The sequence below is a fragment of the Periophthalmus magnuspinnatus genome, chromosome 5 (assembly GCF_009829125.3).
Source record: "Periophthalmus magnuspinnatus isolate fPerMag1 chromosome 5, fPerMag1.2.pri, whole genome shotgun sequence".
NCBI lineage: Eukaryota > Metazoa > Chordata > Actinopteri > Gobiiformes > Gobiidae > Periophthalmus > Periophthalmus magnuspinnatus.
The window spans coordinates 5,610,405-5,636,865 of NC_047130.1; the positions used below are offsets into that span (position 1 = coordinate 5,610,405).

General features: G+C 37.6%; 1 protein-coding gene across 3 annotated transcripts in view; it reads right to left on the reverse strand.

Annotated features, from left to right (window-relative positions):
• The window catches only part of asic1b (acid-sensing (proton-gated) ion channel 1b), a 369,979-nt gene that overhangs the window by 13,973 nt on the left and 329,545 nt on the right, over positions 1 to 26,461 (reverse strand). For all 3 annotated transcript variants that reach the window (XM_033966986.2, XM_033966984.2, XM_033966985.2), the window contains 6 exons: positions 19,176 to 19,326; positions 15,388 to 15,444; positions 12,071 to 12,224; positions 5,716 to 5,807; positions 5,511 to 5,590; positions 1,092 to 1,193 (listed from right to left, as the gene is read on the reverse strand). In XM_033966986.2, coding sequence (XP_033822877.1) covers positions 1,092 to 1,193; positions 5,511 to 5,590; positions 5,716 to 5,807; positions 12,071 to 12,224; positions 15,388 to 15,444; positions 19,176 to 19,326 — 636 coding nt within the window. The remainder of the gene's footprint in view (positions 1 to 1,091; positions 1,194 to 5,510; positions 5,591 to 5,715; positions 5,808 to 12,070; positions 12,225 to 15,387; positions 15,445 to 19,175; positions 19,327 to 26,461) is intronic.

The following is a 26,461-nucleotide window of genomic DNA, read 5'->3' on the forward strand; positions in this document are numbered from 1 at the left end:
GACTTACACTTTAAGATCAGAAACAGAGACATTTGAGAATATATGGAAAGACTGGCTGGATTTTGTAAAACCACTAAGATCGGACTTTATTTAAATACCATTGTTCCCCCTTGTTTTGGTTCTGCTACTCAAATGTGTTATTTTTAATATTATTGTTATTTTTGATTTAATTTAATTTATTTTTTTTCTTAAGGGAAAGAAGGATGTATGTCAATTGTACAATATATGCATATTTTGTACTATAAATCAATAAAAAAAATAAAATAAAGAAAATTATCAAGATTAATCTGATCATTTGTGAGATGAATGTGTGGTGGTAATGGATATATTTATCACATTGTGGGGACTTGAATCTGTTACCTAACTTCATCATGGGGATCTGTTTCTCTTATGGGGGCAAAAATTTGGTTGACGTGATGGAAATATTTTATTATTAAATTAACAACATGGTTTAAAGGGCCCATATTACACTCTTCTCTTATCTATTTATAACGTTTTTTCCTCATCACAAACATACCTAGAGTTGTGTTTCGTTTCATTCACACATGTTTAACACACAAATCCTGCATATTTAGGCTGTGTTCTTCTCTCAAACTGAAAGCACTCCGTTCTACCTTGTGGTGTCATGTGGTAATCCATCTTTACTAGAATCAATTGGATGATTTCAGCCCTGGAATTTCCTCTCTTCACTTAACAAAAGGTAAAGGGCAGTTGTTAACTTGAAAACTGCTGCTTCATGACATCATAAGGTGGAACAGAGCATTTGGAGCTTTGGAGATGTAGACAGACTAATAAAGGATTACTCAGACATGTGTGAATGAAACAAAACATAACTGTGGGTATGTTTTTGATTCTGAACTTGCTTCAAACATTCTAACAAGACTTAAAGCTCACAAGAGTCAATTTTGCGTAATATAGGACCTTTAAAGTTCAGATACGGGTTCAAATAGGTTAAGGTTAGGGTAGTTAGGCAAGTAGTTATGGCGGTAAGGATCAGTCTCCAAGAAATGAACATTAAATGAATATAATGTCCTTAAGAAGCCTGAAACCCAACATATGTAACAGTGAGTGTGTCATGTAGAGGTACTGACATGGCGTTTGACATCATCCAGGCTCAGCACAGCTCCTCGGTCGTTGTTGTTGCGCCCCTTGTGTTTCTTCTTCACACACCTGCACAGCTTGTACTTGATCACCTGCACACAGAGCAAACGCACCATTTGTTGTTTGGGGTAAATTATTGTGGCAAAGATAGTATTTATGACCATATTTCTAACTGTCTATTGTTGTCAGCCCAATCACAGCCTGCTGCATTTGCCTCTAAACCAGTCACATACCTAAACACATACATACAAACATGTCTCCTCTCCTTTTGCCATTTCAAGTATTTCAAATATTATGATCCTCTAATAAATGTAAATCTTTTGGTAGGTTAAAGTTGGTTATTGCTCTAAATGCAAAAGAAAAACATTTGAAACAAGGATTTAAAAAGACTGAAAAATAATAATAATAAGTGTAATACTTTGGATTTAACCTTTGCATTGCAGTATTGCTTCAGTCTCCACTCTGTAAAGTGAGACCTGTCTTGCCCAAGAACAACAAGCTGGGATCAAACCATCAACTTTCTTGTAAGTGGACAAATACTCTAACCACTGAGATAATGCAGCACTCTGTTTGCATGTATTTACAGCACATTTTCTGTGTTGTTTATTAGCATATGATAGAGGAGCCATTACCAGCTATTGGGAAAATTACATGTTTATGCATCAGTCTACACCGTCCACATTAATATGGATGCACCCACTTCTGGAAACAGGTGTTAGTGGTAAGACTTTATGTCGACTTTTTAGCATTGGGTCTATCTACTTAATGAACATGCTGTCAGTGCTTTCACACAACAAAATAGTTCATATGTAATAAGTAGTATTAGTGGAAGTATATGTAGTAGTAGCAGAGTTGTCCAAATTTCCAGCTCAATATCAATACTAAGGAATAGGCTTGAGACTGATAATAAAAAATAAAAAAAACCCATCATTTTCAACTCAAAATAATAATGATAGAACATTCTGTATTACCTCCTCAAAACAGACCTTCGCAACACTGACTCACTCCCACACTTCAAACCTCAAACTCATCTTGGACTGGCCTATTCACTCCACCACACCGCCAGACCAAAGCTGCACCGTCCCGCTTTAATTGTATGCTTTTAATTGTATGTTTTTACTGTATATTTACAACTTTGTCTTTGTTTAGCTTTGTTGTATATTAATGCTTTTGTATTTTTTTATGAATGCAATTTATTATTACTATTATTATTATGCAATCCTACACTAATCTCCTCAAAATCATTCTAAAACGATTCAGTAAAGGTCCAGTTTTCTCAATTTTTTTTCCTTTTAGTATCAATAATTGCTCAAATGAGTATCTAGTTTCAATACTAGTTTTGGTATTGATTAGCAACTAATTTTCGATACTTTTGGCAACCCTATATAGTAGCCATTATGATATTAGTGTAGTTTGTATTTGTCGACCTGTATGAATAAGCTAAAATGATTTATTGTGAATATCACTAGGACTGTAATCCTTTATTTGTTTAGGTGATTAATCGGTTGATGGTGTTTCTTTTCGACAAAAATGGAGAATTAGTTTGAATAATTATAACGCCCCTTCCCTTATCGACGCAATCAAACCTGTTGCTAACACTAGTGGGCGCGACCTTGGGGAAAAAAGGCAACCGATTTGTCTCTTATTAACATTCATATCTTGATTTACGGACACAATAGTGAAGCAAAAAGACCTGGATCAAGTAGAGTGGGTTAATACGAACATTTTAAGAGCAAAATAATGAACCTGACAGCAGTAGATAAAGAGAGGTGACAGTTTTCTAACGTAAAGTGAATTGGAACCAGAGTCGATGGAGCTGGAAACGGCATGTCCATTTCTATACACAGTCTATATTATTTACATATAAAAAGGTAGATTAAACTCATGATTCACAAGTTTAATCTACCTTTATATAAAACATCTTATGGACCATATCAAACACATTCATCCATCAAACTACTTTGTTAACTTTCATATTCAAATAACATAATTCATGCTTGTCTAAACTTGCATCCCCATTGATCCTATGAAGTTCCAGTATCCTCCACTATCAACATAACACAGGCAAATCTCATCTGATCAAGGACAGCGCCCAGCCCCTGATCTGCTGTGCGTTAGAAGTGAGAAAAAACAAAGAGCCATTATAATGTTCCCGTAATGAGCCTGGACACAGCCGGTATAATGTATGCAAATGTTAATGTATTCAACAGTGCTGCAGATGTGGAGACTGTAGATAAGATAAGGAAGTAGATACGGGTAAGCAGACTGGCCTTCTAAGAAACAATAACATTTCTATTTGCGAAGATGTGATTTTTATTATAGAGGACAAGTTGGAATTGAATAGGTCGATTTAGCAGATTTAGTTGTTTTAGATACAGAAATGCATTGGCAAGTTCACTGTTTGCGAAAAGTTAACTGCATAAAAGTGAAGGTCTACTAACATTGTGCTATCATTGGCATTTAACCAATAAACTCTGCCAACAATGACTGATATGTAGGGCCAATTCCAATTGTTTTTCTCAAGGTATAGGAGAAATTACAAGTTAAGAAGTAAGGTTGTCGAAAATGAGATGCTAATTGATGCTACGACTAGTATCGAAACTAGATACTCATTTGAGCAGATATCGATGCTACAAAAGTCACATTCACAAGATAGAAATTAACCTTTTCTGAATAGCTTTAGAATGATTTTGAGCTGTATCAGAACAAGTATAAGACCACATAGTCTAGTATACGCCCATGGATCACTATGGAAACTACGTGGATGATTGAGGGATTACACAGATATCAGACTGCATGGCAATATAACAGAAAGTAATATGATTTAATGTTGAAAATTGCATACTATTGTCTAAAGAAAGTGGGTTTTTTTAATTATCATATCACAATGCTAATGAAAACGATGGTGTAATCCCTCATTCATCCAGGAGTGGTTAAATGTAGAGAAGGTTTCATCTGGTGGTCATCTGGACACTCTTCGGCTTCCATCAAGTTGCCATTTTCAAGTTGATGGTACTGGCTTGAGGCACTACGATTTATACTACTCTGAGTTAAGTCCAGCTCTCAAGGGAGGAGTTTTAGAGTTTACTAGCTGACATCAATATGGACCGTTATGACCCTATTGGTGAAGGTGAGGCAGCCAATACACAATAGGAGAATAACAACCCATAATAATGCTAGCTAGTAAACAAGGGGAGGGCCGTTTCACTCCAAAACCATTCCCTTTGGGGCTGGACTTAGTTAACTCAGAGTAGTATAAATCCTAGTGTCTCAAGCCAGTACCATTAAATAGAAAATGGCTTCTGGATGAAGGTTGAAGAGTGACCAGATGACCATGTTAAAACTTTCTACAAATAAGAAATGACTTTAAACTCTGTTATTTGTTAGTCTCAACTACATCTTCTACAAACCTGAGACAGCACTGCAGTGATATTTAGTGGAGCGCCCCCTTCTGGTAATCTGAAGCTAAGCGGTAAATTAAAGTGTTTGTAAAGCCTCATTTTCCTTTAGTCGGATATTTGGCTAAAACAGAATGCTGGTCTATACTGGTGTTTTTGTTTTTCATTATAGTTTGAGCCAGTACCCATTATCCATTTAACATACTGCAGTAAATGGCTCATTTGAAGCGTACCGAAGCCAATACCACAAACCCCCTGTCCTCAAATGCTTAACTAGTACAGCACCACGCAGTCTAACAGCCTAACTCTGCCTTTAGCGTCATACTTCCTGTTGTCTTCTTCCACTGTGGCATAACCCAGAAATGACTTATTTAGTTCAGCGCAAGTGAAGATGTTGTCATGCTGTTGTTGAGTTGAACAAGTCACACACGATTTCAATTCTAATGTATACGTACTACACCAGGTATCAGCTTTTACTTTTGATTATTGTTTTGTTTACATATCAGTTTGTGCTTGAAAATTGTAAGCTTGTTTCCTGTTGGGGAGGAAAACATCTTGGTTTTGATTACCTCACTCAACATTTTCAACTATAATGTGATTTTTCCTATTACAAGTCTCGAAAAACATGCCTTAGACAATTTAGTTTAATTTAAAGCCACGATATTCAATGGTCTAGCCAAGGAATTGACTAAAATAAAAGCATATTGTCGCTTTCATTTTTGTTTCTTTTACTGAAAAATGTGCTTCCTTATTGTTCGCAGGTTTGCATATTCACAGATCTAACTCTCATGTTGTTGAAATGTTGTTCCTTTGGCTATAATTTTCCAAAGAATGGCATGAAACTCATCTAGCATAGAGAAAGTTCTGAAGTGTGGGTTTAACCTTCTATTTCCTTCAAATCATGCCAGCTCCGGAAAGTTACATACTGTACTTTTAAGTGGTAAGTGGCATCTTTGTCTAAAACTTGCAACATGCCTATAATAATATTCATAGATATAAAAAAGGAAATACCTCATAAAGATAGTCAAAGAGTTCAAGGATGGTGAGGATACTTGCGCCAATGAAGAGACCCATCTGACCACCAATGTCACCTAAAAATAAATAAATACAATAAGATCACACAGCTGAAGAACAAAATAAAAATGCAAGTTCCGTGATGATGTTTTTTCACAGATGGCAAACAGTATACATGAAGCATTTGGGATTGTTTTCTTACCCAAAAGACCTGCCAGTTCATACGCTTTCTTCTGTTCAATGGTCTCGTAGTTTAGTGCTTCAAAATAGATGTCCAAAACCAGGATGTTTTCACTATAAAAAGAGACAAACAAAAGCGGTTAAAGGAGGTAATAATAATTTTATGTGATGGGGCCTTTCAGTACACCCAAGGACATCCTAATAAAAAGGATTTGAAACAGCAAACCGCCACAATAAAACACAACACATCAAACGCTAATTGCAGTGAAAATGAAAGTATTTTTTGATGATTTGTGATGGTTGTGATTGTTTGTCACGACTTTGAAATGTTCATTAAGGAAGATCGGCTGAAAGTGCTATCTTTTTTAATTGGCAGGATAAAAAGTACTACTGATGTAAAATATAAATGAGTTGTCATATCTAAAACAGCTGATTTTGATGCGTAGAATATTGGGCATAAACAGACACAGTGGATGATACCAATGACTTTTACTTTCATTGCTTAGTTTTAGTTATTGTCAGATTGCCTGAGATCCAGAACAAACACTTCTTCAATACTTTATGAAGATGTGAGTCGCCCATTTCAGAAAAAAATAAAGGGAAAAAAATAACACAAGGGGCTGAAAAACACTGTAGATTTCTGAAGAATCAATGAACAAAGCACTAAAGATTTTATTTGTAAAGGTGACCAATGAGCTCCTTCCTCATGACTTGGAGACGAGACTGATGTCAATCTGTATAAAAAATACAGAGAGTGATCATTCTGGATTTGCCAGGCAAGTTGTCAGAGGTATACAGTAAAGTTGAGTATTGTCTTCATAGCAACGAAACAGAATGCCAGAAATTAAGTGACAATTGCTGAGCGAAGGGATTAAAACATATGAATAACAGTGGCCCTAAAACCGATCCTTGGGGGTTTTCATAAAGTAATAGAGGGAGATTTTCTTTTTCAATGTCTATGAAATGCTTCCTATCTATGAGATATTAGGTTAGCAACAGTACAGTCCCAGCCATCCACATACAGTCCAAGCATTTGTGTAAAACTGAGTGGGAGATAGAAGAAGGCGCTGCTTGGAACAAAAACTTAATTAAAAGAAAAGCTTACATTTTTCAGTAAATTGACTTAAGAATCTGAGAAATGTCCAACTGAGGTAGTTATGAGTAATAATGAAATAATAGTGGTGAACAAATCTATTGAAGCTCTTTTGTTCTTTATACTTAGACAAACTTTATTGATCCACAAGAGAAATTACTTCTTTGTGAAATATGTTTAGTTTAGTCCTTTGATTTAAAAAAAAATGTATTTCACCTTGAAAAGTATTAATTTCTGTCTTTAATTAAAAAATAAAAAAATAAAAATCACAATCAAAAACATTTAAGTTATTTTTTTTATAATATATATGTTTTTTCAAACTCGTCGGAGAACTGTCTACGGTCTTTCTCTTTCCCTGCCATAATAATCAGATAATAAACAAAGCATTTCCACATTTATTTACTGATTGTAAAATGGTATGAGATTATTCTAGATGTCTTAGTTTGAGCAAAGAGCCTGCCGGGATTAATTTATTTCCCCGAAGATAACAGTAGAAATAAAGATAGATGATTTCAATCATGTTTTGAACTTACGACTGTGTGAAGTAGAAAATATGACACATAGGATCCATGAGAACACCTCGAGTAAGCTGTAAAATTATGATTAGAAATATTTCTGGATCTTGTCTCTTGGGTTCATGGCTTCACGCCTCAGTGGAGTCAGGATCAAATTCATAGTCTGACTTTTTTCTTCTTTTTGTACTGGTTAGAAAGCACATTTCACCATAGGTCTCAAGCTTATAACTGCTTTCTCCGTAATAGCGTAGCTCCAAATGTCAGTTTCGAAAAGACATAAAATACAGTGAGAGATGATTATATTTGCTGCATCATTAGTTCATTTTTCTCTTTAAAAGAGTAGATATCCTTTTTATGTGTTGGTTGAATGAAGTGTATTTTAGCCAGCGATAACTCAAGTAAACAAAGTGCCATATTAATAACTGATGCTTGTGTAAAATTTAACATATTGTGACTTTCTATATTCATATTTTTTGGGGGAGAATTTTTGAATTTTCACTTATCTCAAGCTACCACACTTAAAAATAAGTCCTGACAATTTGCTGTCACCATAGCCTTGTCTCTAGATCCCTGCATCCCAGGGCATAAATATCGGTATCAAATCTAAAAACTCTAATATTTCACAACCCTATTTTGAACAAATAATAAAATGGTAGCTATATCTATTTTTTTAATTGCATGATGTAAGATTTAGATTTTAAATTGAATGAAATTAAAACTGTCACCCTGCTTCATATTCGGCTGGTGTTTTGCAGCCAAGTGTGAAGCAGCTGGGATGAAAATCAGCTCCTCCAAATCCGAGGCCATGGTTCTCCATCAGAAAAAGGTGGCTTGCCCTCTGCAAGTGGGTGGAGAGTCCCTGTCTCAAGTGGAGGAGTTCAAGTATCTCGGGGTCAGGATGGAGTGTGAGATTGACAGGTGGATTGGTGCAGCGTCTGCAGTCAAGCGGTTGCTGTATCAGACTGTTGTGGTGAAGAAGCAGCTGAGTCAAAAGGCAAAACTCTCGATTTACTGGTCAATCTATGTCCCTACCCTCACCCATGGTCATGAGCTTTGAGTAATGACCGAAAAGACAAGATCATGGATACAAAGATCAAAATGAGTTTCCTCCACAGTGTGGCTGGGCACTCCCTTAGAGATAGAGTCACATGGGAGAAGCTCAGAGTGGAACTGCTGCTCCTTCATGTCAAGAGGACCAAGCTGAGGTGGCTCGGGCATCTGTTCTAGATGCCTCCTAGGTGTCTCCCTGGGGAGGTGTTCCAGGCACGTCCCACCGGACTATGTCTCTCGGCTGGCCTGGGAATGTCTTGGGGTCCCCTCAGAGGAGCTGGAGGACGTGTCCAGAGTGAGGGAAGTCTGGGAGTCCCTGCTTTGACTGCTGCCCCCGTGACCCAGCCCCAGATAAGCGGAAGAAGATGGATACATGGACATTTAAAATGTGTCCCCACTTCAAGACACAAGGTACACATGTTCAAATTAAATATTACTTTTACTGATCACAATTGTAATGCTATATACAGTAACTGAAGTTATTGCCAATCTTGAAATCAATCGGCTATTTCTTGTTGCACTGCATTAATAGAACTTGCAACGAAAAAGCAGCGTATTATTATTGTAACAGATATAACAACTAAATGGGACTAAATGGGAGTGCTGTCAGACTGCCACTGATGTGATTGCCTGTGTCCACTGTCAAGGTCTTCAGTCTCACTTCACTGATGGGTAACATTTACTGTAGCAGGCTACTGACAGAATAAATATGGTGCATTGCTAAACTACATGCCCACTGGGAATGACTGCCACACCTGCTGAGTACATATGGAGTGATTGTGCCATTCAAATTGCTCTGCTGGGAATTATAGAAAATGCTTAGTTCTGTTGCAATGTTTTTTCTTTATTAACAGATTGGCAGTGCCCATTAATTAAGCTTAGATTATTTTTAGAGGAAAATTTGGTCTGTGCAAAATGAAGCTCTAATTTGATCTCGTCTCATCTAACTGTCTCGCAGAAAGCACAATTAACTTTCCTTGATCTTTTACATACAAGAAAATAATGTATGCTATAAGCTTTCATTAGTAAGCATGATCACATATCCTATAGTGCCCAGGCAAAGAAAATTAACCTTGTCTTAGTCTTGTCCCAGTACAGATATATTGTATAAGCAGCTCTAATCAAGTGCATTTTAACATGCTAGTTGTTTTTAACATTACTCACAGCATAACTCCGCTCTCAGTTGTGAAAAACACTTAGAAACTCATCTCTGTGAATAATTATGATGTTCAGAATTCATAAGTTAAGTGAGGAATAACACTGAACCATTGCAAACTGTTTAAAATTAACTAGTTGTTTTTCGCATTTTTAAGACAGTAAAAATCCGGTAAAGTGCCTTTGATTGTTACCAAAGGCTGCTCTGTTTTCAGCATAGTCTGAATTCTCATTTGGGAGATTTCTACATCAGATACTTCCTGTCATAACACTGGGCAAAGCGAGTGATGCGAATAGAGCAATATTTGAACTGGGTAGCCTCTAGACGGAGGGGGCCACTGTCGCTCAGAAAGTAAACCAAAATGTATAAAGTAGATATGCAGCAGGTTCTAAGAATATGATGAGACCGCTGTGTGCTGTCTGCATCTAATTATAAAATGTTTTTATTGTCTGAGAACCAGGAAGTGCACTATTAGCATGCAAAGGTTTTTGAGTGAAGATGTTTTGCTGCTCATCCAAGTGGCTTCTTCAGTTGTGGTCAGATTGCTGGTGGACACTGCCTTATATCTATCTGATGGGAGGAGCTAACTAAACTGAGACTAACACTGGTTGGTTTATGGTTTCTGTTTGTTAGCTAGGTCATCTATTAGCATCCTCACTAGCCCTATTGTTTGCCTTGTTTAGGTTTAGGTCTGAAGATGGAGTTGTAAATAATCTCAAAACATTTCTTTTCTTTGGTTAAGATCTGTACCTCACTATCTGCAAAGGAGTGTTGGTACATTCTCTTATGGACTGGCTGTTTTGTGGCTGTTAGCATGCTAGTTACTGTTACCAAACTCCGATCTGTCCTCTGAAAGTTGTGAAACGCACTTTTAAACTTTTTGCAGTGAATTATTTGGATGCTAGGAATGTGTTCAGAAAATGAGGGATAGCTTTAAACCACTGCAAATAATTTAAAATGAACTAGTTATCTTTTTTATGTTTTAAAAAATCTGCCTTTAATCAAGTATTATGGCCAGTGCATTTGAAACCTGCATTCATAATACCACATGGATCAATTGAAGTTCACCTCGCATTGAGAAATGGACCTATTATTGCGGTCTTCATTCTCTCAAATGGCGACAGATCTTTTTAGTAGATTTAAACCAAAGCTCTCCCCCATTCACTTGAGAAATTAGCTAAATCTGTGTCCGGGCTAACACTCCATCTCCTCTGCTGACACAAAGCACATCGTTCATTTGCAAAGAGCGCTCCAGACCTCTTTTTCTCCTCTAATACTATCCCTCATTGTCTGCACTTAGAAAGGGCAAACTCAATAACATTGTTAATATGTCTTGTCCAACTCAGAGTAAACAAAAGCTATGCAACTGAATGCTTATGGAGATGGATGAGATGTAAATATAAATGGCGAAATATTTACGCTAAAAGTTTATATCATTCGATTCCAAATGTGGCTAGGGGTGTTGAGCCAGTCACCTGTCTCCATGGAGATGTTATAACTTTACCTACAATCTTCCACAGTATGTCTTTAAACGTATACGTGTATCTCCATGGAGACACACAAGTCAGATCTGTGGAGAGGAAAGAACAAGTGCTAGATGGACCCCAGGAAGAATAGTTATTGCTGCGGGGAACTAATGGGGATCCAAAATAAAGAATAAAGGTTTATAAAGTAAAATAATGAAGTTTAATGCCGTACTGTCGAAGATTCCAGGCAAAGTAATAACATTTCTGTTGAGACAAGCAACTGGTGAATCCTTCAGTGGAGAAGTTACATAGTATACCTTTATAGTGGGCCTTTTTAGAACTTTTAACCATGTTATAATTTGTGTGTATGAAGTTGTATTTAGAGTGATTCATCCCTTTTGAGTTTGAGTTTTCGCCGCCACCAGTAGACACCCATTGCTCTGTACTTTTTTTTTTTTTTTTTTTTTTTATTTAATCTATGATAGGAATAAGATTTGGCAGCATCAAGTAGTCATTTTGGTACAAATTTAAAAAATCTGCTACTCACCAACATGATGTGCAGCTATCCATAATAGTTGCTGTCAGCGGTACAGCGGTTCTTTGTTCGGAAGTCAGCAGCCTCGTTTCTTTTATTAAATTCTTTTTGATCAATATTCGATAGATTTTAAATTACCAAATTATAACATAATCATCCACAGGTGTCATAAATTATAACTATAAAGGACACACAAGCACAATATGTACAGTAAGGACACATTGCAAGCGAAATTTGCTCCAAAAGATTTAAATTAGTTAACCACTTTGTCACGTTTTTGTTTTAAAAATCATTAAAAGGGGTCACATGGGGAAAAACCTTGTGCTGCTGCCTTAGTCAATTGTCTCATGTTTTTCCGTTGCTTAGTAAATTATAATTATTTTCCTTCTCTACAATCTTAATTAGCAGATTGTCTCCTTAGGCATGTCTCTCCTAATTATTTCAAAGTCATTTTAGTTGCTGCTCTGGCACTATTTGCACAACTAGATCACAGACTCGCTCCTGGCTTGATTCATTGTATAGAATAAGCCTAATGTCTTACATAATACAAGGGTTGACTTACGATATGTACTGTTCAGTCTTGTTGAACTTTTTGGCCAGGTACTTTGCCGAGGCTTTGCTGGGGATCTTGACGAAGGACATCTCTTTGCCGTAGCGCGTCAAGTTGCACGGAGTCTCGCACACGCAGTAGTCATTGTCCCGCTCCACCAAAAAGTCTGGAAAGTAAGGGAAATATGAGATTTTGACCTGGTTTAGTCTTGGTTTATTCCACGTTTATTACTCTGTACAAGAACTGTGCAATGGACATAATAACTAACTTATAATCGTGGTCATGTCTGCTCCGTGGACACACTTACTTATCCAATGTTTTTTTTCTTTATGTTTAATATTTTCTACATTTTGGATACACATAAAAGACAAATATATGGTGCAGAAAAAAGTGAAATAACTCAACTTTTTTATATTTTAGATTCTAATTCCTCCACCCATTACTTTGTCGACAGCACTGCAAACACTTGGCCTTTACAAACAATTTAACTTTGTTGTTTTGTTCCACACTTTCATAAAAGTTAGCATTAGCACGAATACACAAATAACTACCTTATCTGGTTTGGACTGAATGTTGTGACCAATTTCAAGCTGATGTATATCCCACTACTACTACTACTACTACTACTACTACTACTACTACTACAATTATTGCCACTAATACTACTACTTCTGCCACTAATATTACTGCCGTTACTACAAGTTTTACTACTGCTACTACTTCTATTTCTATTACAATGACTACTACAATTACTGCCACTAGTGCTACTACTACTTTTACTACAACTACTACAATTAGTGCCACTAATATTACTGCCGTTACTACTAGTGCTGCTACTACTACTACTTCTACTACAATGACTACTACAATTACTGCCACTAATACTACTACTAATACTGCCACTAGTGCTACTACTACTGCTGCTGCTACTACTTCTACTACAATTAGTGCCACTAATACTACTACTACTGCCACTAATATTACTGCCGTTACTACTAGTGCTGCTACTAATACTACTTCTACTATAATGACTACTACAATTACTGCCACTAATACTACTACTAATACTGCCACTAGTGCTACTACTTCTGCTGCTGCTACTACTTCTACTACAACTACTACAATTAGTGCCACTAATACTACAATTACTGCCACTAATACTACTACTGCCACTAATATTACTGCCGTTACTACTAGTGCTGCTACTACTACTACTTCTACTACAATGACTACTACAATTACTGCCACTAATACTACTACTAATACTGCCACTAATGCTACTACTACTGCTGCTGCTGCTACTACTTCTACTACAACTACTACAATTAGTGCCACTAATACTACAATTACTGCCACTAATACTACTACTGCCACTGATATTACTGCTGTTACTACTAGTGCTGCTACTACTAGTGCTGCTACTACTACTTCTACTATTTCTACTACAATGACTACTACAATTACTGCCACTAATACTACTACTAATACTGCCAGTAGTGCTACTACTACTGCTGCTGCTACTACTTCTACTACAACTACTACAATTAGTGCCACTAATACTACAATTACTGCCACTAATACTACTACTACTGCCACTAATATTACTGCGGTTACTACTAGTGCTATTACTACTACTGCTGCTACTACTATTTCTACTACAATGACTACTACAATTACCGCCACTACTACTACTGTAATGTTGCTTCTTCAATAATATCTTGTACTACTGCCACTGCTACTACTACTACTACTACTGCTATGTTTACACTCATTTGTTCATAATCCATTGTGTATCAGCACAGCTCTTCATAAATGTCAGTAGTATTAGAGTACACTGATTGACTTCTACTACTACGACTTCCACTATGACTAAGACGACTACTGTAATGTTGTTCTTCAGTAATATCTTGTACTACTGCTATACGGCTTCTTTCTACTATGGCTTCTTTTCTACTATTACTTGTACTATAACTAAAAATACCCATTAGAAACCTTAAAGTGCAACCATACAATGCTAAAAACATATTATTGTACAAAGTGAGCAGAGATATGAGGTGGTCGGGGGGGCATGTGTGATAGTGTGTGAGAGAGATTGGCTGTCACTTAGAATGAGTCAGATAAAAGCTTTGAAGACATGAGGCGATGAGCAGACAGGAGGCAGCGGATGTACTGTTGAGATGACAGACTTCAAACAGACGAGCATTATTATGTGTTATCTACGCGGAGGGTGGACTCGGAGTTCACAAAGTGCTTTTAGACGTGGCCAGCGGGATTCGGACTTAGGAGTAAGACAGGAACTACTGCTTTATGATGATGATTTTTGAAACAATGGTAGTAGTAAAAGAGATTATATACGTCACATAAATTCAAATTTTGCTGCTGTTATTTATGGCACTAATGGGTATGTACTGTATTAGACAAAGCAACTATAATAAATAAATACACGAACAAATCATAGACAGTATAAAGAAGTGGACTAACTGTTATGGGGTGAATTTGGAGCCAACTTCCATATTAGGAATTCTGACCGAGAGTATCATAACAACCAAAGAGCCAATGCGGAGTGAGGCTGTCAATCAAACCTGTTGCTAACGAGTGAGCTCAGGGAAAGAAACCGCCTAATTTGTTTGTTATTAATGTTCATATTTTGAGTTACGCACACAATAGCAAAATACAAATAACAGTATCATGTAGAGCGGGTTAATATGAACATTTTAAGACCAAAATGACAAGTCTGATGGAAGAAGTTACGGAGAGACAGTTTTCCAGTGTAAAGTGAATTGGAGCCAGTGGTGAAGGAGCTGTTCACTTTCTATTTGGAACGCTGTGGCTAACAGGTTAGCTATGTCAATTTATATATATATATCCTATGGAGCAAACGTTAAATCAGTTTTAAAATCTTAAAATCTATGTCTATGCACGAAATTGTGTCTGGAAAAGCGCTATATAAGACCACAAGTGTGACAATTATTATTATGAATACTTGATGTTATATCGTTGTCCTTTTTAAATGCTGATTTTGCACCAATAGAAATATCACTTTTGATTTTTGTTGTACTGGTTTGCTTTGATAGTAAAGTTTCTTATGTCTTTTTCATCTTCAAAGATTTTGGGACAATTTTAACTTGACTACAGGAAAGTGAATCCCATCTCACCTCTTCACTCCCCCCTGGACCCAAACATCAAGTCTCTATCCCATTCTGCTCTTTGTAACAACATTTCTATCTAATAGCCACACACACACACACACACACACACACACCCCCCCACACACACACACACACACACACACACATATAAAACAATTGCATACTGGGATACGTCCTTACCCAAGGCTGGATCTGCACACTCCTTGTACTGCTCAGGGGTACAGTATGGGGCATCTCCTGTGAACAATAAAAAAACAAAAACAAAAAAAAAACAATTAGTGGCGGGACATCCTTTACAAACATATCTAAACAAGATCTGTGCTTTTAATGAACGTAGCCTGTTGTTCCCGCTCTTATCGGGGCTGCGTATTCATTACATTTGATCTAATCTTATAATTGATTTTATTATACTCTTGTTTTACTGTCACGTTGGTGTAGTCCTAGTTAAAGGTGCTGATTTTTTACTGCCTTAAAAACGTGAAAAACAGAATTAGTTCGGTTTGCAGTGGTCTTAAGTTATCCCTCACTTACCTTGTGCATTTCGAACATCCTAATTATTCACCACGACAAGTTTATAAGCTTTTAACAACTTTTAGAGACCAGTGCGGAATTTTGCCGTGATGGTAGCAATGACTAGCATGCTAATACACACATTCCTGATTATTGGACAATGAAAATGCTTTCTAATTAGATTCAGAGAGGACGCAGCTAGCATATTTTGACCTCAAGAGCTGCTTATCCAATCTTTACTGGGGCAAGACACACTTTGCTCAGATTTACTGAAACAGGTCAGTTTTGGCGATAATTGTATCTGGTATTCATGAGTTTCAACTTTATTATTTATAGGCGACACTTTGAGGAAATTTCACATCAAATGATTTAGTATTGAGTTCTGAATTGTTAATCACTATGGTAATAATGTAAATTTTTCATCATTCTGAAACCATGGGTGTATCCTTGACACCTTGAGTAGGCTTGGTTTGAATGTATGTAAAGGAGCACTATGTAACTTTTCTAGTGTAGCTCTGGCATCTGCTTGTGTCCATGGAAATGTTGTTGCTTAGCCAGGAATGTTCCAAAGTACGGCATTAAACATATCTGTCTTGCATTTATTTCATTACAGATGCTATAGCTTGGAAAACATGCATACTTGTTGTGCTTGCCTCCCTACAGATCTGACCCGTACGTTGGCTCGGTGGCGTCAACTTCTTGTGTTCAGGGATATATATGTTTAATGCCACACTGAGGAATTGTCCAGATAAAGTAATAATCACTCCAAGAAATCCAGCAGGTGGTGGACTCTACCAAAAATGTTACATATTGCACATTTAAATGGCCGTACTTGAGGTAAATAAGTTGAATTTAAATGTCAAATTAAGAAGCTGCTTTTTGGTTCTTTTTTATTCATATTAAATGACATTTGAGAGTTCCTTTTTCTTCTTTTTATTTTGCGTATGATGAAAAAACAACAAATTAATTAAAGTCCAACTTTCAAACATTTTCCCCAACTTCAAATAACTTCAACATTACTGGATCATCTCCTGCTTTAATTTCCTTTTATTAATTATCACTTTTGAGAAAATGTAAGTGCCGGTATTCTATTTTTGGCCACATAGTTGAGCCCAATTGTCTTGCTCCAGTGCAGATATATTGTAAAAGCAGCTTTATAATATATAATTATCAGCATTACTGTGAAAACTCTGCTCTAAGTTGTGAAACATGCTTATAAACTCATCACTGTGAATACTTAGGATGCCATATGAATGCATTATGACACCTGCTCCCTCAATAAAGATGTTATTGCTTTTGTCTTGAACCATAGTGTGACATTAAACTTATCCATGTCTACGGAGACAAGCAGAGGCTGTCACCGGGGCAAATTAAGGTTTAGATCTGTGGAGAGGTGAGCCTGTTCAAAGTAAGAATAGGGATCCACCGATGCAGGTAATGTTGGGCCTTTAACTGGATGTAATAAAACTATTTACAGCCTCGTTTAGGCCTAGAGCATCTGATAATATTTATATTTTTATTCATACAAAGCTGTTCAGTAGTCATTTGAAAGATAAATAACAGGTGTATCTCTTGTGCGATAAGTTAACTTTTTACATTAAAGTATATGTATTGAAAATAATTGAAGAAATGCAAGGTAAAGGTCACGCTGTGGAACATTCTGGGTACAACAATAACATCTCTCTGGTGACAAGAGGCAGAAAAGGAGAAAGGCACTTTTAAAATAAACTATTTCTGTTTTTCACATTTTCAATGGCAAAAATCAGGTACAGCGCCTTGAAATGAAATTAAATCAAAGCTCACTGTTTACTTTTTGGCCTATCACAAGTAGCTTCATCCATCCTCATATATTGACTCTAAGTACGTGTTAGCAGTGACAGGCTGTGTGCTACAGGCTAACCAAAGCCAGATGTTCCTCCACGGAGTTTCCCATTTGTGGTTTGAGATAGGCTCCTGATTGAATGTGAGGAGCAGAGAGCAAATGCCAGCAAGCTGTAATCACTGCACAAACATTAAGAGGAGGCCAGTTTTCCAATTCAGTGGACTGTGGAGGAATGTGATTTTACAAAGAATGACAGAAAAAAAACATTTGACCTGTAGTTCTTTAAGGATAATCGCTTTTGCTTTGCGCGGCGGGAGATGGACAAGGACTTTACAGAGGTTGAGGTTTCCAACAGTAACACGCTTTTTAAATTAGATTTTGTGTGAGATTTAGAGGATGGTAATTACCTGCCAACAAAACAAATATTTATTATATGATATCTTGTTTCTTGGGTTTTATATGCTGTATTTGCTGTTTTATATTTCTTGGACTGGACTGTTTCATGGGGTTTTGTATGATTGTTAATGTATTGCATTTTGTAGCCATATGTTTGCTTGTTAAACTTGTTAAACAGCAGCCATTCTCAAACAAAACTAAAAATGTAGCTCCAAGGTTTAAAAGTTTAGTACATTTACTCTACTTTCTACAAGCGCCAAGACCAAAAGTATAAATGCAGCATTACTGAAAACTTCTGTAACCACTGATCTGGAGAAAGACCCAACACAATGAAATTTTAAACATTCTAACATAAGCAAAAGAAAATTGAACGCTGTCAACTGAATGAAACTTTTCACAAGTAAATATGTTTCACCACCAAATAGCTTCTTCAGTTCTAACACAGACCCGGTATAGCTTAGTACATATCTATCTGAGCAAAGAGTGTGCGTCCTTACTGTGAGCGGGCTTGCATCTCCACAAACCTGACTCTTATTTGGCCTGGAGAAGTGCCTCCTCCTGTTTGTTTACATGGAAATTGTGTTAGTTTGGCTATAATCTTCCACTGTATGACACAATATGTATTTATCACCATGGAGAATGTTCCATAGTAAAGTATGGTTTTAACGTTCTGTTTCCATAGAAGGATTCAGGTGAGATGCCACCTCCACAAAGTTACGTAGTGTTGTCCATTGAACTACCCTCACCCCAGGCTCAAGCTGCATGTGGCACAGCTCAGGTACGGTGGCCCCAAGTTTTCTGTATAATTCAAAGTAGTGTGAGGAGCTCAGAGCACACTGCAGCCTGGTGGTGCCGGCAGGGGTGCTGCGACTGTTGAGAGTCTTTTTTGACGGCTTTTTTCAGAACCTGCCAAGGGAAAAGACTTTTCCCTTAATAATTAAATAGTTATGGAGTGAACACGTGGTCTTGTGTGTGCATCTTCAAAGGTGGTGACCACAACAGCACAGCAGGGCTCCTCGTGTGTGTCACACCTCAACTAAACCAATCTGACACAGGAGCCACATCTGGAGCAGGTGCACTCTGAACGAGGCCTAAAGTGTGATGTTGCTGCAGTCACTTATGGAGTGGAACAGAAGAAATCTTTTGGATTAGTGACAAAACGTATTCACTCTTTTGTCCAGTTGACATAATTGAATTTTCAAATGCGATGGACACACAGGTCACACAGACATGTTTGTACCTGGCATATGCACCATGCGGCAGTTGCAGTTCTCCACCAGGTAGCGGGTCTCACAGTCTATGCGACAGGCTGTGATGCTGTAGGTGCTGAAGAAGTCCGAGTCCATGGCAGAGGCCTTACAGTCGCCCCAGGGAGGAGGCAGGTACGTCAGCTACAGCACACAAACACACAGCGAGAACAAATGTTACACATAGATCTTATTTCAGCATCTGTGAGAATTATGAACAAACACACAAGTATATGCAGATTTTAACATGCTCGGTAATAGTACAGTCAGTGGATATTTATGAGCTTTCAGCCATGTTATAATCTTGTTTAGTCCTGTTTGTATTGGAAGTTGTATTTCAATTGATTCATGCATGTTTCAGTAATTCTATATCAGGGGTCACCAACACTGTGCCCACGGGCGCCATGTCGCCCCCAAGCCCCACATGAGTCGCCCGCAGACCAGTTCTAAAAATAGCACAACTCACTAATGAGCTGCATCTAAAATTAAATTTTACTCTGTTGCTTTTTTTTCTTTTTTTTTATCACCCTTGCGTTTATATAGATTTAAAAATGACAATATCTTAAACATATGTTCATTATACGTGAAGTTTAGATAAGTTAAGGTGAACTTTGACCTACTCACTTCAAAGGTCAGTATTGTGTGCGTGACAAAACCAGTACTCTGCTCGTGAGCGCTGTGAGGATGCGCTGAATGCAGTTTCTTACTCCAAAACATGGTAGAAAATAAAGAGATCACTTTCACAACGATTTAAGACTGTAAAAGAAACCTGCACGTATCTCATCTGCGGAGCGACTGTGGTGACGGCAAAGCGGCACAATGTGGAGGGACACGTCACTACGTCTCACAAAGCTCCACAATAACTACCCACAGGGACGCGCACTCCCCACGAGGACGTGCACTATGGGCAGAACAAGCCCAGAGCTAAACGCAGCTTTGGGTAAACAACAGGCTTTTTTCGCGACACCGGTGAAAATGTCACACAACGCAACCGAGATTTATTTAAAAAATATGTAAGCTTATTTTTCTTTAACATTACATAATTGATAACTTTATGAAACATGGTGCAATGTATATTATTTATGTTTTATTAAAAAGGTGTGTCAGTTGATAGTGAAAATGGGACACTTTTCCTATGAGATGTAGTGATGTAAGTGTCATCTGGAAATTTAACAAATACTAAGATTAGTAAAGTTAAAGTGCTGAATACTGATATCAGTTTCCCTCCTTGCTCATTGTTGATAATTATTTTGAGAAATCATTAATGTGATCAGTGTCTTGCAACGTGATCAGTGTGTTCACATAGATGATTATCATTTATCATTATTAATAATGTATAACTAAAGGCAAACTGAGAAAATGTGTTATTTCAGAAGAGCGTCTGAAACTGGTCGCCCTTCGTATGACTCAGTGCCCATAAAGTAGCTCTCAGGTTAAAAAAGGTTGGTGACCCCTGTTCTATATTGTCCAGCATTTGAGGCCAGGGGCGGCGCCAGACATTTTTGGTTGGAAGAGCTGAGGTTTTCAAAATGGGTGCTCACGTAACATGTAAATACAGAGCCTTTAATCAATGAAGCACACCCCCCACCCCGTACTATGTGTGCTTTGCTGTTTTTAAACAGTTTAACTATAGTTAGCCCCCTGCAGTGATTTATAAAAGCTAATATGGATTTTTTTTGTTGTTGTTGGAGTTTCATTTTGAACATTTTTAGTCAAGAGTGGATGTGCTATGAAAAGGGGACTTTGGGGGAGCTATGGTGGAGCATTGACCATTCTACAGGCTAGTGTCCCCTCGAGCCCCTCCTGGCGTCAATTTGAGGCCTTTTCAAGTTAGATGGGTTTTTTTTAGTAACAGTAACATAACAACATACTCACAGCTATTTGCATACTGGCTTTCTTTGTTTAGATATAAGTGTAAGGATGGCATTATAAATAGGAGATAGATGATGTCTTTTCTATGATGGATTGTCTTTCCTAACAAAAACTGCTTCTTTAAATCCCCTCTTTCAGTGTAGTTAGCTCCTCCCTTCAGATAGATATAAGGCAGTGTCCACCACCAATCTGACCAGAACTGAAGAAGTGACTTGAATGAGCAGCAAAACGTCTTCACTCTAAAACTTTTTGTCCAGTTGACAGATTAAAAATTTCTTTCACTATAAAAACGTATCTTATCTACTTTTAGACTTTATTGAATTTTTGCAGATGCGGGAGGTGACTGGGTTGGCGCTGTGTCAAATCAATATGCAAATCAGAAAAGTCTTGGTCAGTTTATGTTGGAAAGTATTCAGTAGTCCTTCTATCAGGGAGTGATCTATGTATCTATGTTATAATGTTGTTTCCTCATAGGAGTTGTGTTTTGTTTCATTCACACATGTTTAACACACCAATCCTGCATAGAAAACACCCTGTTCCACCTCAAGATGCCATGTGCTAATACAGGAAATGCTCCACAGTGTTTTTAAACTCCACACACCTTCACTAGAATCATTTGGATGGTTTCAGACTGGAATTGTCGATGTCTACTAAAGAAAAGGTAAGAAATAGCTGCTAACTTTGGAGATGTAGACAGACTAATGTTAAAATGTTACTCAAACATGTGTGAATGAAACAAAACACACCTCTAGTTATGTTTTTGAAGAGATAACGGCATTAAAACATGGCTTAAAGCTCACAAGAGTCAATTTTGTGTAATATAGGAGCTTTAAGTCATGTTTTCAGTTCAGTTTTTTTATGCATAAGTTCACTTGGCGCAAAATCAAACAAAATGTATATTGCAATGTAGGCTGAAAGTGGCTTAGTTGGGTTGTTTGTCCACTGATCTGAAGGTTGGCAGTTTGATTACAGCTTCTACAGATGAATGCTGTTGTTGTGTCCTTGGGCAAGACACAACATCCAGCGCCTGCGTACACCGGTGTATGAATGTGTGAGTGTTTCCTTGATGTAAAGCTTTTCGTGTGCCTTGGAGGTGGAAAAGCCCTATATAAAAATGCAACCTTTATTGTACCTACAACAATTTCATTTGATTCTATTTCTACCTGGGTTGAATTAGTCATGCCTGGAGACTGTGGGTGAATAGTAAAATCTCTTCAATCTCTCCTGGCTGCAGCTCTTGTGTGTTCAGTGTCATGTGAAGAGTGGGCTTTGGGCTGAGAGCTCAAAAGCAGGAACAGAGCGTAGGAGTGCCCACAATGCACCACTGTGAAGGCCTACAACAAACCAGGTGAATATATGCAAGTACTGATATTAAAGCAGATTAGTATATACACAAAGGAATCAGAGGCAACATGTAATACAAAACTATTTTTAAGATGAGATGCTGATACTGTCGTTGGGTCAGTTTACAAAATTGGGTAAGATTGAAGGCGTATTACTACACACGAGAAGCAAGTTAGTATTGTTTGGGTAGCTAGGCTTGGTCTGGACTATACTTTGGCTGGTGGATTTTACCTATTGAGCATGTTTTGGGTTTTAACTGCCAACTAGATTGTGGGTCAAATGCTCCATATCTAACTGAGACTGGATGGATTCAAAATATCATTGAAAAGTCTAGCCAATTGATATATGCATTAAAAGATTATTTACGCTGTTGAAAGTGATCATGGAATTATGTACTTTACTTACATCATTACACAGTTACAGATGAACATATTTTTTTTCAGATTTCAGAATAATTATTGTTCTATGATGCATTTGTTAACATACTTTGCATATTTTACTAGGATTGGGGACTGACAATCACTCGTTTACATGCACCAAACATCTGATCATCATCTGAAATCTAAGTTAAAAGCATAGACTGTTTACATAAATGGACATAGCTAACCTGCTAGCCACCCCGTTCCAAATAGAAACTGATCATGGGCACGCTTCAAGCTCTATTGACTGTGGCTCTTATTCACTTGACATTGGAAAACCGTCGCCCCTCTCTATGTAACTGCTGCTGTCAGGCTTGCCATTTTGGTCTTAAAATGTTTGTATTAACCTGCTCTGTATGATCCTATTTTGTTATTGTGTCGATAACTGAAGATATGAACATTACGAACAGGCAAATCAAGCTCCTTCTTTCCCTGAGGTTGCTCCCGCTAGCCTTAGCAACAGGTTTGATAGACAGGGTTGCTAGAAGATTATTGAAAAGACATGCAAACAGTTCCGTCTGATGTGATTAATCTGATTTCTGATGTTTTTGATGATCAGATTTCTCTTGGGCATGTAAACACACACTAAAAATCAGATCTGATGATTCTAGTTGTGATTTATACTGGTCATGTGAGTGTTCCCAGTGATGAAGGTGTCCATAATCATGCACTTCTATAATTACAGACATACAGACAGATAAAACAGTAAACTAGTCCCCACATTGGTATTGCTTGGTGTTGGCCTTTTAATTACATTTCGATAATATAACAATTGAACTGAAAATACTTTACGAATTGCGATAAATTCCAAGGTGTGGAGGTCAAGAGTATACTGTATCCACTGGTCAAGCTGCTGTCCACTCTAACTCACTGTGTTGTGTCTTCCTGTCTTCAGCAGAACAGCCACTGCTTTGCCTGCTCCTCTTCCTCAAGGACATGTCCCAAAGTCAAGTGCAACATAAACCCCATACAGGAGCTGGACTCTGGGATAATCGATGCAGGGCGGATGTGGATATTCATCTCTCTCATCCCTGGAGCAGACCTGACAGACTGCTGTACAGATTGCACTTTGAAAAGCACTGCAGGCTTTGAATTTTATACTTTGTGATGACACTACTTCATGGTGCAGTATGTAGCCTGCGCTTTTACTGTTAAAAAATGTATAACGATCACAAGTTTTCCTAATTCTCAGATAGATGGGCCCAGAACCTCCAGAATTCAGTCACTGAGCTGCAAAGGCTGCACTAGCACTGATTCATGATTGGCTGCAGGGGTTGGAGTTTTTAGGTAGTGAGGATTCAGAAAGAGTCAATTTAAGTTTAAACCAACTGGATTTCAGTTTGAAACTGGCAACACAAATTACTTTCTGGTTGGATAATTGTCTTGAGAGCCAAAAGACCAGATTATAACATAAACAACTTGGCGATCATGTTTTTGCAATTAAGAATAAGAATATGATTTGAACATACCTCATATCTGGGGACAAAAATTTGCTAGATTTATAGCTTTTGGAATAAAAATATCTACACATAAAGCATTATATTTATATATTTTTACTACTTATGTCTTTTTTCAGGCCAAACAAGTGTGATATCTGAAAAAAACACAAAAAAAAATTGTGTTTATTGCATATATTTATGGGAGCTGTAGTAGTTGTAGTAGTAGTTGTAGTAGTTAATTTTCTTCATTCATGAGCTTGATATATTGATTGACATTTCACATAAAATTATGGCCAAAAGGGTTTAGGCTGAGGTTATTGTCCCTATACAGACATTTGTCCTTTGCATTTGACCCATCCTTCAATGCAACTGGGGCAACCTTTCAGCCCGGGGACTCATCTCCAGATCTTGAGCTTGTCTTGGTCCGGACTGTCTTAATGGGAGGATTATTGATGGTTTTTGGCTCAGGCCTAACCGTTGTGCTATCTGGGAAAAACAAACTAACAAACTACTGATTACTGCATATATTTATTATGTAGGAGTAGCAGTAATAGCACTTCACGCCCTGGAGATACATCATTTCATTTTTGTGAGGTTTACTATACCTATTAAATCAAGTAGTTATTTTAATGATACTATTTGAAATCTTCTTTAATGTATTCATATTTTTTAGAACAAGTACATATTTCTACAGATTTTAATGACTTCCCTAAGAGCTGTTTCATGACCGCCGGGGGGAAAACAAATCATTGAAGTGTGTGACCTCCACTGGCCTTGGTTAAGTAGAGCGAGCCAGTGAGGACGGCCTACAGAGCATGTGTCAAACTCTCTCTACATGCCCCTCCATCTTTGTATAGTTTTCACCCCCGGGGGTAATTAGCGACCTTAAGAGAGTAACAAAACATAGCCATGAGTAATGAATGAATGGTCACTGATTTTTAACTGTGGTTGTGAGTTGTGAGTTCGAGAAGACGTTGGCAAGCTGGTTACTCAAAGAGATAATAACATACTTTTTTTTTTTAAATATATTTTATTTTTGATACATTTTATGCCAGATGCCCTTCCTGTCGCAAATGGAGCACGATATGAATGAAGGGTATTTGTCAAGGGCACAAAACAAAATGAGCTTTGGGAACTGTCGTTGTTGTAGTAGTAGTAAACGGTAAATGGTTGCATTTTTATATAGCGCTTTTCCACTTTCAAGGGACTCAAAGCGCTTTATATCAAGGAACAACTCACTCATTCACGCACACATTCATACACCGGTGTACGCAGACACTCGGAGCGAAGTGGGTTAAGTGTGTTGCCCAAGGACACACCGGCAGCATTTATCTGTGTGAGGTGGAATAGCACTGCCAACCTTTTAGTCAATGAATCTGACCACTAAACCAATGATGTTTATGTCAATAGTAGTAGTAGTAGTAGTAGTAGTATTAGTAGTAGAAGTAGTAGTAGCACTAGTAGTAGTAGTAGTAGTAGTAATAATAGTAGTAGTTTCACATAAAATTATGACCAAAGGGGTTTAGGCTGACATGAAACCACTTATGAATGCCTAACGCTATTTACAATTTATGATGCCAAGAAGTTACAGCTACACGTTACTGTCCCTATACAGAAATTTGTCCTGACCCATCCTTCAATGCTGCAGCAAGAGTTGGTCAGAACTACCTTAACGGGAGGATTATCGTTGGTTTTGGGTTGATGGGGGAAACTGGAGTGAACAGAGGAAACACACCCAGACACAGGGAGAATATGCAAACTCTATATGGAAAGGTCTCGGCACAGGACCCGGAATCTTTTTTTTGTAAGGCAGGAGTATTAACCACTCAACCACCGTACCTTCTCGTCGTACCTTCTCCCAAAATGGAGTAAATGCTCTTCTACTTACATAAAGGCCTTATAATTATGATAGAAATGTACTTAAACAAACAAGGCTACGTAGGATTATTCCATTTCTAATCGGCATAGCAACGGAGATGTGGATCCACACTGAAAAAGAGCATTTTTTCATTTTGACCTTTCTATATGTTGAAAATTCAATCAAATGAAATATATTAAACATTCTTTCCCACTCACATACTGATTCCTATGTTAGTTTTTGTACTTATAAAAAAGAAAAAAAAAGAAAAATGCAAGCGTGGGGGCCTCATAACCACTTCAGTATGACTGTGCCCGCAGGCAGAAGCTTCACGAGTTTGGACAGAA